Raw genomic sequence first — 19,931 nt, forward strand, 5'->3', positions numbered from 1 at the left:
GTTCTATCAGTGTCAATATCTTCTCTCCTTCATAAGACAGTCCATAAATTTCTGACTCTCTTTAATTCTAAATTCGTTTCCTTTCGAAAAGGCTTGAGGTATTAGAAAATTGCGAAGAGAGAAAATATATTCCTTGCCAGTTCTTACCCTTCTGACAGAAAATTAATTATGAATTTCATGAGTATTACTTAACATTCGTGATTCAGCTTAACAGGTGATTCGTGATGAATATGTGTCAAGCATTTCTAATTTTCTGAGCACAGAACATAGTAGATATTAAAATGTACACTGCTCAAGGGGGGGGGAGAAAATATGGGACAGTTCTATATCTCCCGTTCTACTGAGCCGAATGACGAAATTCAACTTGCGTTTTTCATGTCTCCAAAACGCGATTTAGGATATATATTAGATTTATATATAGCATTGTTTTAATAATAAGTATTTTTAACACAAAGTCGGACTTTTTCTGAAATGACATTCCAAGCATTTACAATAAATTTTCTAATTTGCCTTTAAAGCTATATGCACATTATATACAAGAATATTATGATCTGTAGATCTATACGATTCCATTTACCTGAACGGAATGGTTACAAGCATTCATGTTCCATGCAGTCTTAATTCTTTTATAAGAAGTATAAAAATATTGTCGAGGGAAGGAGATTATTTTTTACTTTGTTAAAGAACTGTATTAACTACTGCGGATGATGGTTATGATAAATTAAATCTCATATGCGTTCAATTATGGCTTAAATATTTAATAAAATACTGAAATGGCGCTTTAAGTATAGGTTGTAATAAGTACATTAAAGTCTTTTAAGATTTATGTATGCATTATAGAAGTTGAAAAATATGAGGGCTAGGAAAAAATATAAAGAAATGTAATGTGTTTTATTTTCATTAATTTGGATGGAGGAAGCTTCAGTTTTAAATTTTGAGGCAAAAAAGCTTTCCTTTTGTGTGTGAAAAAATCTCAAAATGAGAGGAAAAAAAGAAAGCATTTTTTCTTTGACGAGAAAAGTTTTTTTGCATTTTTCTAAGACGAAAAACATTCAAATACAGATTTCGTTGGGACTAAAAAGAAACACTTGGAATTTTTTTGAGTTGAAAAAGTTTCACTTTAATTTTTTTAGGGCGAATAATCTCCACTTTTAGTCTGGTTATGGGAAAACCCATGTTAATTTCAAAACGTAAAGAAAAAAAGTTACTTTGATTTTATAACGTCGAAAATAATTCATTAAAATATTTTTAGGTTTGATTTTACAAAGTCGTAAATAATTCATTTAAACCTTTTTAGCTCGAAAAAGGTTTCACATTTATTTTTCTAAGTCGAAACATTTCACTTATTTTTTTTACGAAAAAACTTCATTGACCTTTCTCAAAGATGAAAAAAATTATTTCAATACCTTTTAAGACTAAAAAAGACTTTTTAATTCAAAGTCGTTTCACTTTACATGTTTTCTAAGATAGAAAATTCTTATTTATGTTTTTTCTGAGATGAAAATTTTTCCCTTACATCTTTTTCAAAGATGAAAACTTTCATTTTAGACTTTTAAGATTAAAAAAAAAAAATACATTTAAAAAATGTACTTTAAATAATTCAGACTAAAATTTTTTCCTTTAGGAAATTTATTAGCTTTGTGAAACTCAAATAAAAAGTATATGTGAAATATTTCATTGTTTAAATATCATTCCTAAATTATAAATCTTTTTTTACAAATGAATACAAAGCATCCATTTTACATAAATGATAGTACATGCAGTTTGCATGTAAATAAAAAATACGATATACTTCGTGGCCCACCAGCGGCCGAGCGGTAAAGTAGCTGAACACTGGTAGTTCGGTGCGAGGTTCGAATCCCGCGAACGGGCTGGCTGCATTGGGCGTTTTCGTGGTTTTCCCCATGAAACGTGAATACGAGCCAGTTTCCCTTAGAAAGTTCTCCACGAAGGCATCCCTTCCCTTAGGCAGATAGCCCTAGTGTGCTTTGCCATAATTAAATAAACCAAACCAAATGATATGCTTCAAATATACCAGAAATTAAACTTTATAATGGAATATTTTTCCATTAAGTAATTCAACGGGGAAGTTACTTAAACATTCTCCATATGAATCAAGTCTTTGTGTTGGTAAACAAGTATCCAGTACATGTTGATACGGACTTGCGTTAAAAAATGTTTTTCATTCTATTACTAAGTCGAGGTACTCGAAAGATAATAGTAGTACTTTAAGGTATATTTTACTGGAAATCGAATTAATTTTTTTTCCTTATAATTTCATTTTCATGACATGAAGAAAAAAGTTGCTTTTCTTTTTTTTTTTTCTTTCATAACGTACATTATTTTCAGAGGCACGCACTGAATGGTTTAAATGATAGACTTAAAACAAAATTCTAAAACATTCAATTCTCTTTTTCGCCAACAGAGGGCAGGATGAGCATATCTTCTGAATTAAGATGTTACAAAAATCCTCTTGATATGTTACCAATTTAAAAAAAAAACTAAATTCAAATGTGAAACTAAATGCAGCAAGTCTAATCATAAACAATCAACTTAAAACAACTCCCCTACTTTCGTGACGTCATGGATGACGTTGGACGTTGCAGCCTGTCACCCCGTCTGTGTGACGTCGTTGCCACGTTCTCAGCTCCACAGCTCCTCTGTCGCAGAACACTCGATTTTACATCTACTTAACAAACTGTCTTCAATGACTGTAGATTCAATCGGTTCTACCTTTTCTAGCAGCGAAAAAAATCCTCTAACCGTTTGCTTTAGAAGCAAGAATTCAAAAATAAAATTCGCATATTTTAAGTGACAGACGCAGAACATCTATTTAAGCTGAAAAGGAGAACATACTTTTTTTTATTTAATTACTGTATAACTCTGCTTAGCAAATGGTAGTAAAAAATCCATTTTCGTACATACGGCTGAATATTCTCTTCCATGAAGAAAAGTGTATTTTTAAACAATTAGTCAGCAGTTATGAATCTATTTTATTAAAAACAGTGACATTAACATCACTTATAATTTCTTGAGTTTCTTGAGATTTTAAAATTACATTTAAGGCTAGCCCAGTTCTCAAAATTCCTCCTTTCTCTGTATCATTTAAGGTGCAGATTTTTCAAAATATTTTAACCGCAATTATTCTATAAAAGTCAATACAAGCATATTTCAAGACAACTTCAAATTCTAGTCAAATAGAAAAAAATTCCATGTTTATTGTATTAGATATCACCGTCATGTGACATGACTGTTGTATCGAAACTTTGCCTCAAGATGCAGGGGCGAATCATTTCACACATGTTACAAGTTGTGTTGTAGGATTTTAATTGAGTAGAAGTTTAAATCAATGTTTTTCAGACCATACTAAACTGATAAGTGAGTTAGTTATCACTCCATTCTGAATTAATATGAAAAAGGTCTTACGAAAGTTAAAATAATCTCTTCATTAACACTCTAAATTTAACAGAAGTCACCAACTGCGCTTACAAAATGAAACTCAGCCCCTTTTAGGTATTTAATCTAACATAAGCTCAAGTATTGAAGTTTAAATAACATAACCGGAGACAATACAAACTACTTTTTACTAAAACTGATGTACGTAACCTGGCTTATTATTTAGGTGTCACATATTTAACATCGGCTGACAAAATGGCTAAAGCCGAAATAATCTTTGGCAGAAATGGCGATGCAAATGAGGCTGCCGAAAGCTCGAATTCTAAAATATTCAAACAACTACTCAAATACTCTAGCAGCTTATTCTGGTGGGGACAACGGAAATAAAAAGCTACAGTAATGATTCAAATCATAATAATTGGTTAATAAACTTAAACTTTACAGCGTGATCTCCGATCGCATTTTAGAATTTAATGTTAACCTTGAATGTGAAAGCTCTGATGGGGACTTTTCTTACATATTCCATCAACAAAGCCTGAAAGGGAACGACTTTTGAAAATGTCTGGGAAAAGTAAATGAGATATAATCAAGCCTCAGAAGCAAAGGCGAACTGCGAAGGATCCGGAGTTCCGAATCATTAATTAATTAAGAAAAAATAGCAAACATAACCTGTTCCTGCGTCTCAAGATGAGGAGCCCTACATTTCATAAATCCGACACAGCTTGCAAGTAAGTTGAACTCATACCCTTGCTTTGTCATACCCTAGCTCTGGAAGATATAGTGGTTAGCAAAGATGATCTAAAAACTACTGGTGAACATCTTTTAGATCACTTGAAAGTCAGATGGTTATGATCTAAAAAAATCATAACTTGACAACTTATTTTACTTATCTTTCACAAGGTTCGTAACATCAGATGCCTGAGAAGGAAATTTTGAACATGTTTTTACTGATTCACTTCAAGGTGAATGAGTATCAGAATAATGTATTGTAACGTTGATCGAATTTTCAGAGCCCAAATTAAGTAACTCCAAGCTCTTTTACCATTGAAACCGCTTTTTTTCTATTCCTATGTTCTAGGAAGGGGTTTTTCTCACAGGGTTTAAGATCTGAGTTCCTTTTACTATATGTAAGAGAAAGAAATGTTTTGGCTTTCTTATATCATAAGGTATTTCTCCCGCCTTCCTAGTATGCCTTCGTGGTGTGGTGGTCTGCACCCTGGGCGCGCATTCCAGAGGTCCGCGATTCGATTCATGGCGAAGGCGTTGTTCATTTCTCATCTTTCCTGCTTTCAAATTAAAACCTAATGATTCTACAGTGGCGCCCGAAATAAAAGGGTGGTGGATGATGATTTTCCACACTCAGGGTTTGGCGACTGGGTCCCCTAAAAACCCCAGTCGCCCTTTAAAAGGGAGTATATAAGGTATTTCACCAGCCTTCCTAGCATGCCTTTGTGGTGTGGTGGTCTGCACGTTGGGCGCGTATTCCAGAGGTCCGCGATTCGATTCCCGGCGAAGGCGTTGCTCATTTTTCATCTTTCCTGCTTCCAAATTAAAACGTAATGCCTCTACAATATTTTATATTTCATGTTAAATAAATGATCGTTTTTTGTAAAACTGTCCTGACTGGAATTACATCAGTTATATTCTGAATTCTTCAATTAATTTAAAGGTAACTGGACTTCAGGTAACAGATGCATTTTGTTCAGTTAATTCGTCTATTAATTAAGTATTTCCATAACTTTTTCTTTTTATTCACTTAACAGACCACTTTTTTCACAGTTAGATGTATAATATAGACGAGTATTTTTTGATATGGATGCCAAATAGTTGTTAAGCAAAATATGAATTTAAAATGTAATTTAATTTGAATTTTCATGGGTATTCATTTCAATTTATTTATTACTTTTCTCTTTTTCTGATTAGTCAGAATTACCTTACAGTAATTCTTTAGAAATAATCGACTTGCATTAAATCTTACTAAACCAATGATATAGAATGATCTGTTTATTATTTTGGTAAGAATATTAGAACTGTTCGAATAAAATAAGAAATAAACGAGTAATAAATGAAATTAATTTGTTTTCATTACCTTTTCCTTCCTCATTTTATTCGAACAATTCAATGTATACATTTCGAACGATTTCTCGTCTTCCCATTATATGTCTTCACTAGTGTGTATTCTCTATCCCCGTAAAAGAAATAATAATAGTTTTTTTAAAGGAAGCGACTTCAGGGATTTTACTTAAATAAACATTTTATGTCTCGAAATTTAATGGGAGGAATTATACTCGCTTAGAAATAAAGAAAGAAAAATTCAACATTAGTGTTTTGACAGCATCCCCGTCTTTTTACAACAAGCGCGTAACGTGAAATAAGAACTGCTGAAATCTCACCTCTTACGAGCCGAAGAGACAGCCCTCTTCTGCTTGAATGACTGAATCTCTTCTAAATTTAGGATTGCCCATTTATTATAGGACTAGAAACCTGCGTTCTTGGCAAGCCACAGACCCTATGCATGTGTTTCTCTAAGCTCGCTGAGAGCTAACGTAGTTTTCATTTCCTACGAAGTTTGTTTTCAAATGGGTAAGCAACATAACTTTACTTTTGCATTTTAAAAGAAATTTTTCCTTTTTATCGTTATGGGTATAAGAGACAGAACTTGTATGATGCATTTAGAAGTCATTGCCTTGAAAAATTCATACAAGGCTTTCATAATACTGCTATTAATATGTAATAAGATTTTCAAGTGAGCAAAGAATTCCCTTTCTAAATCAAATAGTAAATTTCGTCAAAAAATTGTTTAATTTTATTATTCACTTGTCATATTTAAAGATCGTGAAAAAGGATTCTGTTTACAGCCAGGCTCTATGTAATATTTTTTTTTTTTTTAAATTTCCTCTAAATTTAGCATTTACTCAAGAGGCAAATATTAGCTCTCAAAATGTGCTTTCGCAGAGAATTGGTCGATTAAGTAGCAAGAAAAATTAAAAAAATGATTGCGCTTTTTATACTTTTATGATAATTGAATGCTTCCAATTAAGACAATATTTTAATCAAGGCTGCATATCTCTCTATAATACTATGATAATAATAACGTTTTCTTAAACTTTACTTATATTTCCTGTATAATATTAAACTTATATACCGCAAATTAGTTAAATATACAGGGTATTAAAATTTACAATAAAACTATTTATACGATAAACTGCTTATGTGATAACACCATTTCCTCTTATATTTTGTTTGTCTTCCTCATCCCATTTTCATTAAGTTCTCCCTTGTGATTGCATTATAGTTACTGTTTGAATCAGTTCTAAAATTTCGAATACTTAGTTCAAAATAATAATTTTTGTTTGGTTTTTGGAGGAAGAATTACTTTTCTTAAAAAATTAAAAATACTTTTCACAACAGTTTGATTTATATTCAGATTTAAATAATACCTTTTTTTGTACAAATTCACACAACAACTTTTTACGCTTATGCATGTTTTAATGATGAATGAAACACATATCACTTTAGAGTAAAGGTTTTTCAGCGTACATCTGAAACCACATTCGCTATTGATAACCAGTGACTTGATCATCATAGGCAAGGCAGTAACTTCTTGAAATTTTTAAAATTTTTATTTAATGAAAGGTTCTGGTCGTTCAGTAGCGTATTATAGATAAAAAGATAGAAGAACCACGAGAATGTAAAATTTATTTTCAATGTAAGCAATCATGTTTTAAGGTATCAAATTTAATTGATCATAAAATGTGTTTGACGCTGACGGAATGCCATAAAATTGTCACTTTAGATGTAACAGCGTCACAGTATGTTAATTTCGTTTCCGTAAATGGTGTATCAAAGGTCTCAGTAACTTATAAAAATATGTATAATATTAATCGATTTGACAAATGTAGTAAAAAACGCCTCTCTAACATGAATTTTTGTATTTATTTTGAGAAATGAGAAATTGATCATTTACAATTATCTGATCAGTGATAGTATATTTGTTGGTAGGTGTCTAGGGTGGTCTAGGGTATGTGTTAAAACTGTTTTACATTTAAGTTCATCGGATTATTTTACTTTATGTAACACATTTCATCAGTAACCGGAGAGATAACGTAAATCTCAAATTTTATTTTCATACCAAATGAAAATGACAAGGTCCATTTTTAAAAAAAAAAATTGTTTTTTATGTGTAAAGTTAACAGGTCCAAATCCAACAGAAAGCTCTCCATGTAAGTCACGAACTTGCTCGTAAAGAATTTGTCGATAATGACCGAACCCATCAGTAGTCATTTAGCAGTTTCATCACCGAGATCGTTAACTAAATCCACCAAAAGAGCGACTGACACTGCATCCGCAGAAGGGGGGGGGAAGGGAGATAACACAACAGCGAAGTCTTACGCGAGAACCGAACCCCTGCGTTCGAATTAGCAGCCAGTCTCTGCTAACTACTGCACCGACAAAGATCTAATAGCACATAAAAAACTTAACTTGTAGTAACTACTGCAGATCCTGCGAATTTTTGCAATGGAATAAGACACAATTTATTTTTGGAAGTCGTTAATAATTCCAAGAAACACACTTTTTGTTGCATTTCTCAATGATTTAACTCCATTTTTATTACGTTTTGCATTAACATTTTAAAAACATTGTTAGTTTTCATTGAATATTCAGATTTTTTTCCTTAAATTTTTAAACACATGGAATCCTGTGCTTTCACTACGATTATCTTATCCCGGCAATAATGTTTATCACCACCTCAAACCTCCCAAAATGTTACAGAAAAGTCCATAAAGAATTGAGTTAGTAAACTGATTCTTCCTTCTCCTGCAACGTCTTCGCCTGAAATGATCACACTTCCCTACTCTCCCATAGGCCTGCCAACATTGCCCTCTAGCTGTCACCGTTCGCATTTTCAGACACAAGTTCTTATCTTGTTTCTTATTGTATGACAGACAAAAATGTCAAGTTTAGCAACGACTTTTTGAGACACCCTGTATAATAGCAAGTCCACCGCTCCGCTTAACGTTCGATAATAATATTTTGAACAACTCGTTTTAAGTATGTAATTTTATGCTCCATTATATTAAATTCCTGGGAATTAATTCTTAAACTAGAGCTGTTAGATTAAAGCTATTTCACATGTTAAACTTGAATTTGAACATGAAGATCAGATAGCAAATTTTTAATAGTAGTTTATTCCTAAAAAGTTTCATATACTGATATTAAACGTTTTAGCTACACAATTCCCAACTTCCTTCTACATGCTACACGATTCCTAGCTATACAATTCCCAACTTCCAGGATTAAATTCATTGCAGCCGTCGTGCACTAGGTATTTTAACTCCTAGATGGCAACACTATCATTAAATTCTTTCATTTTATGACTCAAAGCTCGCACAAGAAAAGCTACGTACTGTTATATTCAAGTTATGTTTTTAAGGTATTTTCTTCCTCTTTACCACCTGCTTTTATGGTGTAACTGGAAACACGGAAGGCTAGCAATTGGAAGGTACGAATTTCGAATCCCAGCAAGAGCACTGCACATTTATTCAGTTTCCTGGCTCTAAAAAATCAAAAGGATTCTACAGCGTCTGAACTAAAATGTGACTAATGATAATTTATCACCACCAGGATTTAAAGAATGGATGCCCGCCTCCCCACTCGTCTTTTAATTGGGCGAGAATGTAAGGTATTTTCTTCCTCCTTACCGCGTACCTTAGTGTTGTATTGGAAGCCCGTTCGACTAGGAGTCAGGAGCTTCGGAATTCAAATTCTGGTGAGAGAACTTCATTGTTCATGTCTCCGTCTTTGAAAATATTAACGACTCCACATACCTAATGCACAAGTAAACGAAAAAAAGGACACAGCTACTTGCTGAATAATAAACTACTGTTATATTCAAAGCGTGAAAACTACCATAAAATATTTCAGTTTACGGAAATTAAATACTCTCCTTCTTCTCAGCCCTCTTTATCTGAAAATGCTTTACATGTTCCCCCATAAGATGTTTTTCTGCTATTTATTGCAACGGCTCTCACGCGATTTACCTTAAACTATTGATGGTCTTCAAACTTCAAACAGGAAGCACTCAAAAGTACAATTTTTCTTTTGTTGTGTCTATACTGTCTTCGGAAAAGCAAATGAAAAAAGAATTGGAAATACATTAGTGCTACCCGTGGAAAATGAAATAAAAATCCTATTTCTCTGCAATTTTTAATGAAAATTTTTCGCAAAAATGAATTTTATTGACCAATCTGAACAAAAATCTAATAAGTTCAACTTATATTTTGTTTTTATTGCTGCACAGGTCAAACTGAGCTTTCACTTGAATAAGTTATGGCGAAAGACATTAGAATATTTAAGACTTGGTTAGAAGTTTCAGGATATTCCACAGGAATTTATAACCAAAATTTCATCAAGTCTATTGAAATATCATCTAATTGTTCCTCTTTCTTTATTGCAATGTGATACGATTTATTATGATTCTGAAGTAGATGCTTAAATGAGCAATGTGTCTCTCAGTTATCTCTGAGAGATATTTTTACAATCGCTCAGCTGAGATATGTGTTAGAAAATGCTTTTTATAAAGTTTTGTCCAAATTAATTTTTTATTTCAGTCCAAAAATTGAATTCATATTCCGTTATAAAATTATTTAGTTTTCAAAACGTTATGTGTTAATTCATTTGACGTGCGATGACAAAATATATAATTTTTAAAGTTACAAATGACTTTTTTCATTAATTTTAATAATATTCAATTTAAAGACTTGAAAGGATGCATTAACATAGTTTAAAGTGGCAAAACTATCTGCTAAAATGGCTACAAATTGTAACCCCATTCCATTATTATAATTTTGGAAGAGAATCGCGTTTACATTCACTTGAAAAAATTCCAGTTTCATCTTTCAGTTCCAAAAATTGACTCCAAAATTTCTTTTTGATATTCATCCCACTTCTGAATGCAAAAACAAGGGTTTTATCATTACTAGATTTATTCATCCTCAATAATTGACTAAAAAATACAATAACAATTGGATTTATTCATCTTAATCATTCTATAACAACTGTAGCTTGAAATTAGCCCTGTGGGTTGAGTAAATTTATAATTTTTACAGCATCATCTGTACATACCTTAATGTATTCCATATTAGTTTTTCCACAAAAGAAAATTAGTGAACACGGCAATGAAATGTTTAATGTGTGGAGCAAGTGGAATTATTTGTGATGCAGCCTTTTTATTTCAGCCCAATAACGATTTTGTTTTATTTTGTACAAATATGTAAACCCAAATTACAAGGCAAATCATGTTTATTCATATATACCAGGGGTCGCCAAACTTCATGACGACAGGAGATGCATAGTAGATTTCATTAATATTCGAGAGCCACAAATCCATATTTGTACAGTTTAAAAAATAATAAGACATGTTTTCAATGGAAAGAAACTTTTGAAGTAAACTAATGAGTATTTTATATTTTATATGCGATTCACGTGGTTACATATAAATGTAAATGAATATTTTTTCCCTCTGCCCTGTATTCAGAAAAGTAAGTCCCAATAAAATATAAATTAGAAATTACTGTATTATGCAAATGAGCGTTCTTCTTTCAGAAAAAGAAGTCCTTTATCGTCCACCTTTTATAACTGTTATTTGATTTTAGTAGAAGTAAGCTTGTAGAGACATTAGGTTATTTCGAAGCAGGAGAGATGAAAAAATTAGCAATGTCCTTGCCGGAACTCGAACCATGGATGTGTCGAATACACGTCGAGCGTGCTGACCACTACACCACGAAGGCATGCTAAGAAGGCGGGAGAAGTACCTTATATACTTCCCATTTTAAAGGGTGACTGGGGATTAAGGGACGCAATCGCCAAATCCTGGTGGCGGAGAATCATCATTCATTAACTTTTTAGTTCGGATGCCACTGTAGAGACATTAGATTATTTCGAAGCAGGAGAGAGGAAAAATGAGCAATGCCCTCGTCGGGACTCGAACCACGGACCTCACGAATACGCGCCGAGCTTGCTGACAACTTCACCACGAAGGCATGCTAAGAAGGCGGGAGAAATACCTTATAAGCTAAAATCGGAAGAACACGCATTGGTCTTTAAGAATACAATTACGTAAAACATTTTTTCATTTAAGTGAATTATAAATAATTGATTAAAAAAAGAGTCTTTTTTTCCTTTAACTCAAGTCTTTCAGAAAAATAAATGAAGTAATGTAAGTCAAAACGCACCTCAGAGAAACTCTTATTTGAGGGAAAAAAAAAATATTTTGAAAAAAGCTATCAACTTTTTTAGTTTTTTGCATAAAAATTAATATTAATTTTTTTTTCGCGAAGGTCAGCATACTGAGATCAAATCTAGCTTTAAATAATTGAATTAATTCATTACATGCGAAATGGACAAGTTAGATTTTGATTCTTCTATAGACATTCGAATCCTCAGATATCAGAAATTTTCAGAAAGATTTTAAATTCCAAACATCGAATATTAGAGCATTTTCGTCATTTGAATGTTTTGAATCTTAGCCTTAGAAATTATTACACATTTTAACCCACAACTTTGGAATGACTAGTTAACTGATGCCCAGTGTAGAAAAATTAACTAAAAATTAAACGCGATTGCACTGGTATCTGAATCATCAGTGTCACTCCTGATGACATCATTTCTGTGTACCATCTAGCGAAATCTGCCAGAATTTTTATGTAATCACTACACGTGCGCAACGTCGAAAATTCTCGAAACTATCCCAGTAATTCTGAGTATAGATGACTTATTTCTAATACATCTAGCGGTTCATGCCACGATATATAAATATTTCGAATACAAGGAAAACCAAAACTAATGGTATAAAAAGAAAACGTACCTGTAACTACTATAATGAGTTTATTTCACAAATACAGATATAATTTGACAGTTAAAACCTTTAAATTTCTATGGACATGCAAAGACATGGTAGACGCCTACAGGATAGTTTAGTTCCTGGGTTCTTGCTACACATATATACGGATCTATTGTATTCAAATTATTAAATGTTGAACCCATAAAGACTATAAGTTGACTTATCGTTTTGTCTTAAATTTCTAAGTAAAATAAATTCAACTCAGAGAAAAGAATGAAATAAAACGTTTTTTTATTTAATCTTCAGCCTAATGGTTACACATTATTATACACACACTGTATATTAAAAAAACAAAATTCGAAATGGAGTTTGAAATGAATTTTCGAAATGGAATGTGTAGGCGTATGAAGGTACTATGATTGTAAAAAATGAAACATCAGATTTACAACTCAAAGTTTACAGAGGTAAATCCAGCAAAATTTCACATTACATTGCTTGATATTTGTAGTGATCTGGCAGTGGCTCGTAGTACTACAACATTCCTTTGGGCTACAGAGCTTTCGTGAATGACGTGTCAGACATACATGATGATCGAAGATAAAGATTATGAAAAATATCAACATATTAAAGAAGTATAATACCAGTACCAGACCGGTGCAACGTCACTGAGCGACAGAACTAGGGGGTGAAAAATTTTAGAAGTACCGGAGGGGCGAAATGCGTCTCTATCCTAGTGCGATATTTGTGACGACATAGAAAGAAAGAAGTTCGTCAAGCAATGTGCGAGAAACTAGCATAAACTAAAGCGATTTCATCTACATCAGTATGCCGTATTTCGACAAAAGTTTTGCGGAAGAGAGATATTTGTATCCGGTTGATCCATCATTGCTTGAGGCAACATAATGATGAAGTTGAGAGATTTATATCTCGAATGACAGCAATGGACAAAGCGTGAATTGAAAACTTTGAGCACAATTAAAATCGTTGTCAAACAAGTGGTTATCCTGAGATCTCAAAAAGTTTTAACATGCTCAAACATTGATGAAATAAATTAAGATTTCGCCATAGAATTATTACAGAAGATAGAGTTTCACGAGCAAATTGTGTTAACTGCAGGATATTACTGTGAGGCGTTGGGAGATATGTGAAGAAATTATATAAAAATGATTTCACTTGGTTAGGAATGCGGAATTAATTTTGAAGACACCCTGCATATTAAAAAATTGGGCAGGTCTCCTGATCAATTAAGAACGGAAAAGTTTACATTACCAATCCAAAAATCCTCAGATTTCGAAGTCTTCCTCAAATTGGAAGAGCCGTACGTGGATAAATTGGAAGAGCTTGAGGATTTATGATACTACAGATAATATTACCTCTTTAGCTTTAAATTCAGTTGAGTTAAACTCAGTTGCTTATGATAATACAATATACTTTCATCAAAATTTGAGGTATATTAAAATATGCATTCAAAGGTTATTTATGAAAACATATATATACATACTCATAACTATACACCGCGAAGATGACATCCATCCTAGTTCTTGCCGTACGGAATTCAACGTCATTTCTGCGGAAACTAGAACTGACGGTAAGAATTGAAGTGCAAATAAATAATATCGTGTGCAATCTTGATTAATATAAAATTAAAAATATTTGCACAGAAAAATATTTGCATTCAGACAGAAAGTTTTTTGAAATATTTGCAATTACTTTATAAGAAGGATTTATTAATAACCGTAATAATTACTTATTATATTACTGATGATTAGGATTCAGTTCTTGACAATTACATTCTAAATATGAATTTTAAGGGTATAATGAAAATACGCTACACACAAAAATACATTTTAGGATAAAAAATGAGTTAATTTTTTATGTTTTAAAACTTCTTAAATTCATTTAATAAACATCGCATCCTCGTTTTTAATTGAATCCAAAATGTTGGGTGTCGTTTATATAATTATTCTTACTTGTCCACAGAATCTGCTGACTTATCCAGCCATTAAGTAGCTGCAGATCATTTGTACATAACCATTGAACTTCCATTAATTCAGTCTCTAGAGGGTTGTATGTTTATATCATAATCTGACTTTTATAAAAATGATTATTCTAAATCTTATGTTTCTATAAAAATATACTGTGCTTTAAAAATATGGATGATAGTATCAGCCGCTCTTTCAGCCACTTCATAAGCAACAGCTTGTTTAGAAATAAATTATGCAGTTAAATGTCATAAAATATTTTCATAAAATTCAAATAAACATCAAATGACAGTTCTCAGTTTTAAACAGTTCGATTTAAACGAAGTTAAAGTAAAGTAGCAGACGATAAAACGCCAAAGATAAAAATTTACTCTTACAAATATTTTTTTAAGAAAAGGAAGAAAGAAATTTAAAAAAAAAATAGTTAAAAATTTGAATAATATCATCTATAATTTAAAAAAATAGCTTTTCATATAGTATTAATAAATATTTATTACGCATCATTGAGGGAAAAATTTTATATAATTAATTCTCCGTAAAATTTTATTTGAAATTTAAGGTTAAAAATAGCTGTGGCAATTCTCTGTAACAAAAATCCATAAACCATATTTGGCGTTATTATTGCTCAAAAAAAAAAAAAAAAAAAAAAAAAAAAAAGATGCCAAATTTCAAAACGCGAAAATATGTAAATTCATGTATATCTTAGAAAATTTGGAGTTAAAAAAGTTTAATTTTTGGCAGGTATGCTTAGAAATACACCTACTTTAAGATGATGGTAAAAATTTTATAGGTTATAATTCAAAATTTTTTTCGAAAAATTTACAAAAATTATTTAAAAACAGAAATTTCAAAAACAAAACACAAAAAATGGGGAAATTTTATTTGGAATGAACCTAAATTTCGAAATGTGAAAGGAAAAATAAAAAAAGTTTAATAAAGAAAGAGATATTAATAAATATTTGCCAAATTCAATTAACACTGAGGAGCTAAAATTTTGAGAGCTAATATTTTAAAAACTATTCGTACGATTTTTACAAAACTTGGCATTCTGGCATAATTTGAGTCTTAGAATCGAAATATGGGAAAAAAAAATGGTATGTTATTTCAGAAAACATACCAATTTTTTTCGATTTTGGTCAAAATGTTAGTATGTTAGAGTAGTGCTATATATAAATCTAATATATATCCTAAGTCGCGCTTTCGAGACATGAAAAACGCAGTTTGAATTTTGTCAATCGGCCCAGTAGAACGGTAGATATAGCACTGTCCATATTTTTTTTTTTTTTTTTTTTGAGCAGTGTACATATATATTTTAACGTATGCACTTACATAACGGCAAAATTGAAAGTAAAATCTTCTACCCAATAACAATAAAAACTATAACATTAATATATTCAAATTCATTAATAAGATATTCAAGCCGAATATTTTATCCAGCCAATTAGAAATAAAGTGGAATCTTAACTTCATCATTATTAACGTAGCATCCACATCGTAATTTATGCACTGTTGGGTTCTCTGGGCTGCTGAAATGTCATCCGCTTCTTCTGTTTCTTACTTCAATTATATTGCTGCAAATATGTGAAAAGCACATGTAATTATTAAAGAATGGATGCGCTATTTAGGCCAGTTCAACTGTGCATTTTTACTCCAAGAATGCTATGCGAAAAATAAAGAGCTGTATCAACATGATATGACTACAGCTTCATCTTTATGCATCAGCTCCATCATCGTATCCCAAGTAGCACACGACGTTGCAAAGTGGTCCGAGAGGTTGCAAAGCGGTCGGGGTAACTTTTATGACGTCTTTATAACGTTGCGAAGACGCAAAATATTTGCCGTTGCATCTTGGCAATTTGTCGACGTCTCTACAACGTCATGATATGACCGCTTTTAGATGCGGTAGTTTTAGCATTTTTTTAAAGTCCATCAGCATTATTTTTAGAATGAAAAGAAACTAAATCTCCCCTTTCAAGAATCTGAAGTCCGCATAAGATTTACTTTGCAGTGTTTCATTACTTTATTTCTTCTAAATATATTATTCAAAGGTAGATTCATCTAATGAAATGTAAATTTAACATAAATACTTTTTTGATCTATTAAATTTAATTAGTACTAAAAATACGTGCTAAATAATTGTTTAAAATTCTGTTAAAATAATTAATACTTAAATATTTTTATAAATATTATAGCAAAACATTTAAAAATGAAACTAATCTATAAAGTAAGTTATTAAGTTATGCATTTTATATACTTTAAAATCATATTTCCGAAATCAATGCAAATCACATGTCAGCAATTATTTCACTACTGAAATATGACTTATTTTTTATATTTCTTATTTTTGAAGTAAGGGCGAATTCACGTCTGTCCAATATATACGGCGGAAAATTCATCGAAGGAGAAGCAGACCTGTACATTATTTACTGGAAGCTTATATAAACGAACATCTCGAGATCTGCGCGCCTTGGCTAGCTGCCAAATTCGAACAACTGCGCAATTAATTCAGATTCTAGCAGCTGTTTCAAGAGATCCCATGTGTAAGGCGTTTGAAAAGACTTACTTCATGTTTGAAACTGAATCAAGCAATGACTGATATAAATAATATTGCTTATATTAAAGGTAAATGTAATGCACCGTCAATCAAAGAACGCATTGTGAATCTTCTCATTGTTCTGTATCTAGTTACTTCAACTGCCTTCAGCGAGTGAAATTATCGTGAGAATGCTGAATTTGTGCGTGAATATCTGCTTTACAAGAAATGCTACAATGCTACTCGGGAAACTAGTGTTCGTGAAATAGTATCTCTGTGGTCTATAGTGGTCTGTGGAATATAGTGTTCGTGAAATAGTGTGTGGTTCGTAAAATAGTGTCTGTCTCCAATCACTGTGGTTCCAGCGGTGCAATATTTGGATAAACTTACTAGCTTTGTACTTCGGTTATAACGTCCTAAGAGCTATATCACATATCATTCATATTAATCGATTATTGTGCTCATATTAAAAAGTTGGCTTTCAGAATAATTTCATATAAAACCAAAAATGACATACAACGGTAAGCCACTTTCTGGCTTTGTTGAAAATGCAATCGATACAGAAGCAACAACAAGTCAAGCTGCTATGGTATGTTCATGATTTTCGAAATACAAAGTAATTATTGGACTAGTACCAGTACTTAATATGATTGTTAAAGATGAATTAGATATATGTACAATATAAGCAATTAATTAATTATTAAAATTAATAATAATGCACATTCTATAGTATATTGTCTTTTGTACAGTATGCAGAAAAGGTTAATGATTTTAAACAGTGCATGAAATGTATGATCGAAAAACTAGTGTTAAGGAAATATTAGCATTTCTATAAAATATTGTAATCTATAATTATGTTATATTTAATTGTGTAATATTAAAAAACACTAAATATTTTTTATTGATTGCAAATTGCAGTTTTATTACTTTTCGTTTGGTATCTATTCTTCCAAACAATGTGTAATTCCCGTTTTTTAAAATATTGCCGTTATGTATGTTTATTAGATTATCTCAATAAATGAATGTTGGAAATTAGGTTTTATTTTTTATTAAATTTAAGTATATTCTATTTTCATCGCTTACTTTTTATGTGCTTCTGATAATAAAGAAATTCATAATAAATAGAAACAAAAAGTTTCATTGTGTGCTATTTAACGAACAGCTTACTTTTTAACGTACTTATCTTTCTATCGTATACTATATTATTTCAATTATTTGTATACAGTAACAAAAAGGAAAGTTGTTGATTATAAAAAGTGCATGAAATAATCATTGTAATCTACCACTATTCTAAAATGTGAAAACTAAAAATATATAAATACATTAACATATGATCGAAAAAAATGGTGTTAAGAAACATCAGCATTACTAGTAAATACTGCAATCCATAATTATTGCAATTTTAATTGCTTACTATTTAAAAAACACAAATATTTTTTTATTAATTGGAAATTTTAGTTCTCTTACCTTCCTTCTGCTATTTATACTTTCAAACACTACTAGTTCATGTTTTTTTTTTTTTTTTTTTTTTTTTTTTATATATATATATATATATAATACTGTCATCTATGTTGTTTGTTAGGTTATTATTTCATTTTAGATATGAATATGGAAGTTATTAGATTTAGGTATATTTTTGATCACATCTGTCCCGGATTTAGCGGGGGGCAAGCCGAGAAACATCTGCTGGGAAGCATTGTAACTATTTTCTGAGAGCTAACCCAAAAAATTTAACCTTGGGCCATCCCGGATAAATTAAATAATTTAAATTAATATTCGTCAAATATATACAAGACACCATCATTATGTCTTCAAGATGAAGCAAGGCATTTAGATTTCTTTGCAGCAAGTCGGCAACTTACGCTCACCTTTGGTTTGACTCGGAACAGTGGAGCGTATTTTGGATTTTAAAGCTAGATTTATTATTTTTATGGTTATTTTTTAGTTTTCAGGTCTCTTCTGTACTCTTTTTTTTTTTTTTTTTTTAATATGCTTGCTTTTAATAGCTTGCACTATATTTAGCGAGACGCGACCATTTATTTAGGACTGCTCAGTGTAATTACGTCAATTCTTAGTTATTCTTATTAAGACAATTCATAGTGAATTTTATTTAGATTAAAGGAAACGATCTGCGTGCTGAGGGGGAGAAAAGCGGAATATAGAAAACGAGCCAAAGATAAGGCCAAACAGAGAAACCAAATTTCAGCTAAGATAAAAAAATAACTTTACGGAAGAAGTAAACCGTGAGACCCTGCCGCAGTTCCGATTATGCTGAGATTCCTAGAGGGTATAAACATTTCTTGCAATTTTCACGACCAAACATGACTGCACATATCATTCCAAAACAATCTAGAAGTCAGCATTTGAAAGAACAACCTTCTTCATCGACATCAAACGAATAGCTGGAGGACATGAAACCATGATCCTAAAGATCTCCTCATTTAGATGGGGTCGAGCAGCAGGAAGACCAAAAACTAAAAATTTTCCATTTGTTGGACTCATGCAGTTGGCTGGTCATAGAAAAAAAATGAAAAATCACCAACAATCATTCTTAAGCAGTCAATCAGTATTATCAGCCAGTAAACATCCAGGAAACGTATACCCCGGTCCTACTGAACGTGATGGCAGACATTTGACATGTAATACAGAAGATTAGTAAATAATGAAACGCTTAGAAGATCTTGATTTACATCTTCTAAAAACGAGAATGCAATTTTTTGTACACCCTGCAAGATTTATCAGAAACATGGTGCTGCCGCTACACCATACTACAGGATTCATTAATTGGAAAAAACGTTTTAGCAAAATTGACTGAGCACGAAGCGTCTGGAATCCACAGAGGTGCATCATTAAGTAGAAAATTCGAGTATGACAAATGAAATCGTGCCAAGGCATCGATCAAGACATTGAGCGACTCATTTATACAGAGAAAGAAAAATGGAGAGAAATTCTATATAGTCATGGATGCGGTTCTGTATCTTTCAACAAACTGTCGTTGTTTTTTTGGGTCTGATGATATCCCCAGGAGCCTGTTCACGACCTAGCGAAGTTTCCTCGACCTAGCGAAGGAAATTTTCTGAATTTAATCTCTCCTCTTGCCAAACATAATTCAACTTTTAAGTACCAGTCAAAACACCAAACAGAGGTAAAGAAATCATATATCATATAGGCAAAACAG

The 19,931-nt window shown here is 31.7% G+C and overlaps 1 protein-coding gene across 1 annotated transcript in view; it reads left to right on the forward strand.

Moving 5' to 3' along the window:
- Nucleotides 1–5,827: 5,827 nt before the first annotated feature.
- Nucleotides 5,828–19,931, forward strand: part of LOC118204320 (uncharacterized) — a 69,689-nt gene continuing 55,585 nt past the window's right edge. The window contains exon 1 of the mRNA XM_035376651.2: nucleotides 5,828–5,979. Coding sequence (XP_035232542.1) covers nucleotides 5,976–5,979 — 4 coding nt within the window. The 5' untranslated portion in view covers nucleotides 5,828–5,975. The remainder of the gene's footprint in view (nucleotides 5,980–19,931) is intronic.

Source organism: Stegodyphus dumicola, chromosome X2, assembly GCF_044657685.1.
Source record: "Stegodyphus dumicola isolate Sdum_Otavi_A_Nest chromosome X2, ASM4465768v1".
NCBI classification, from domain to species: Eukaryota; Metazoa; Arthropoda; class Arachnida; order Araneae; family Eresidae; genus Stegodyphus; species Stegodyphus dumicola.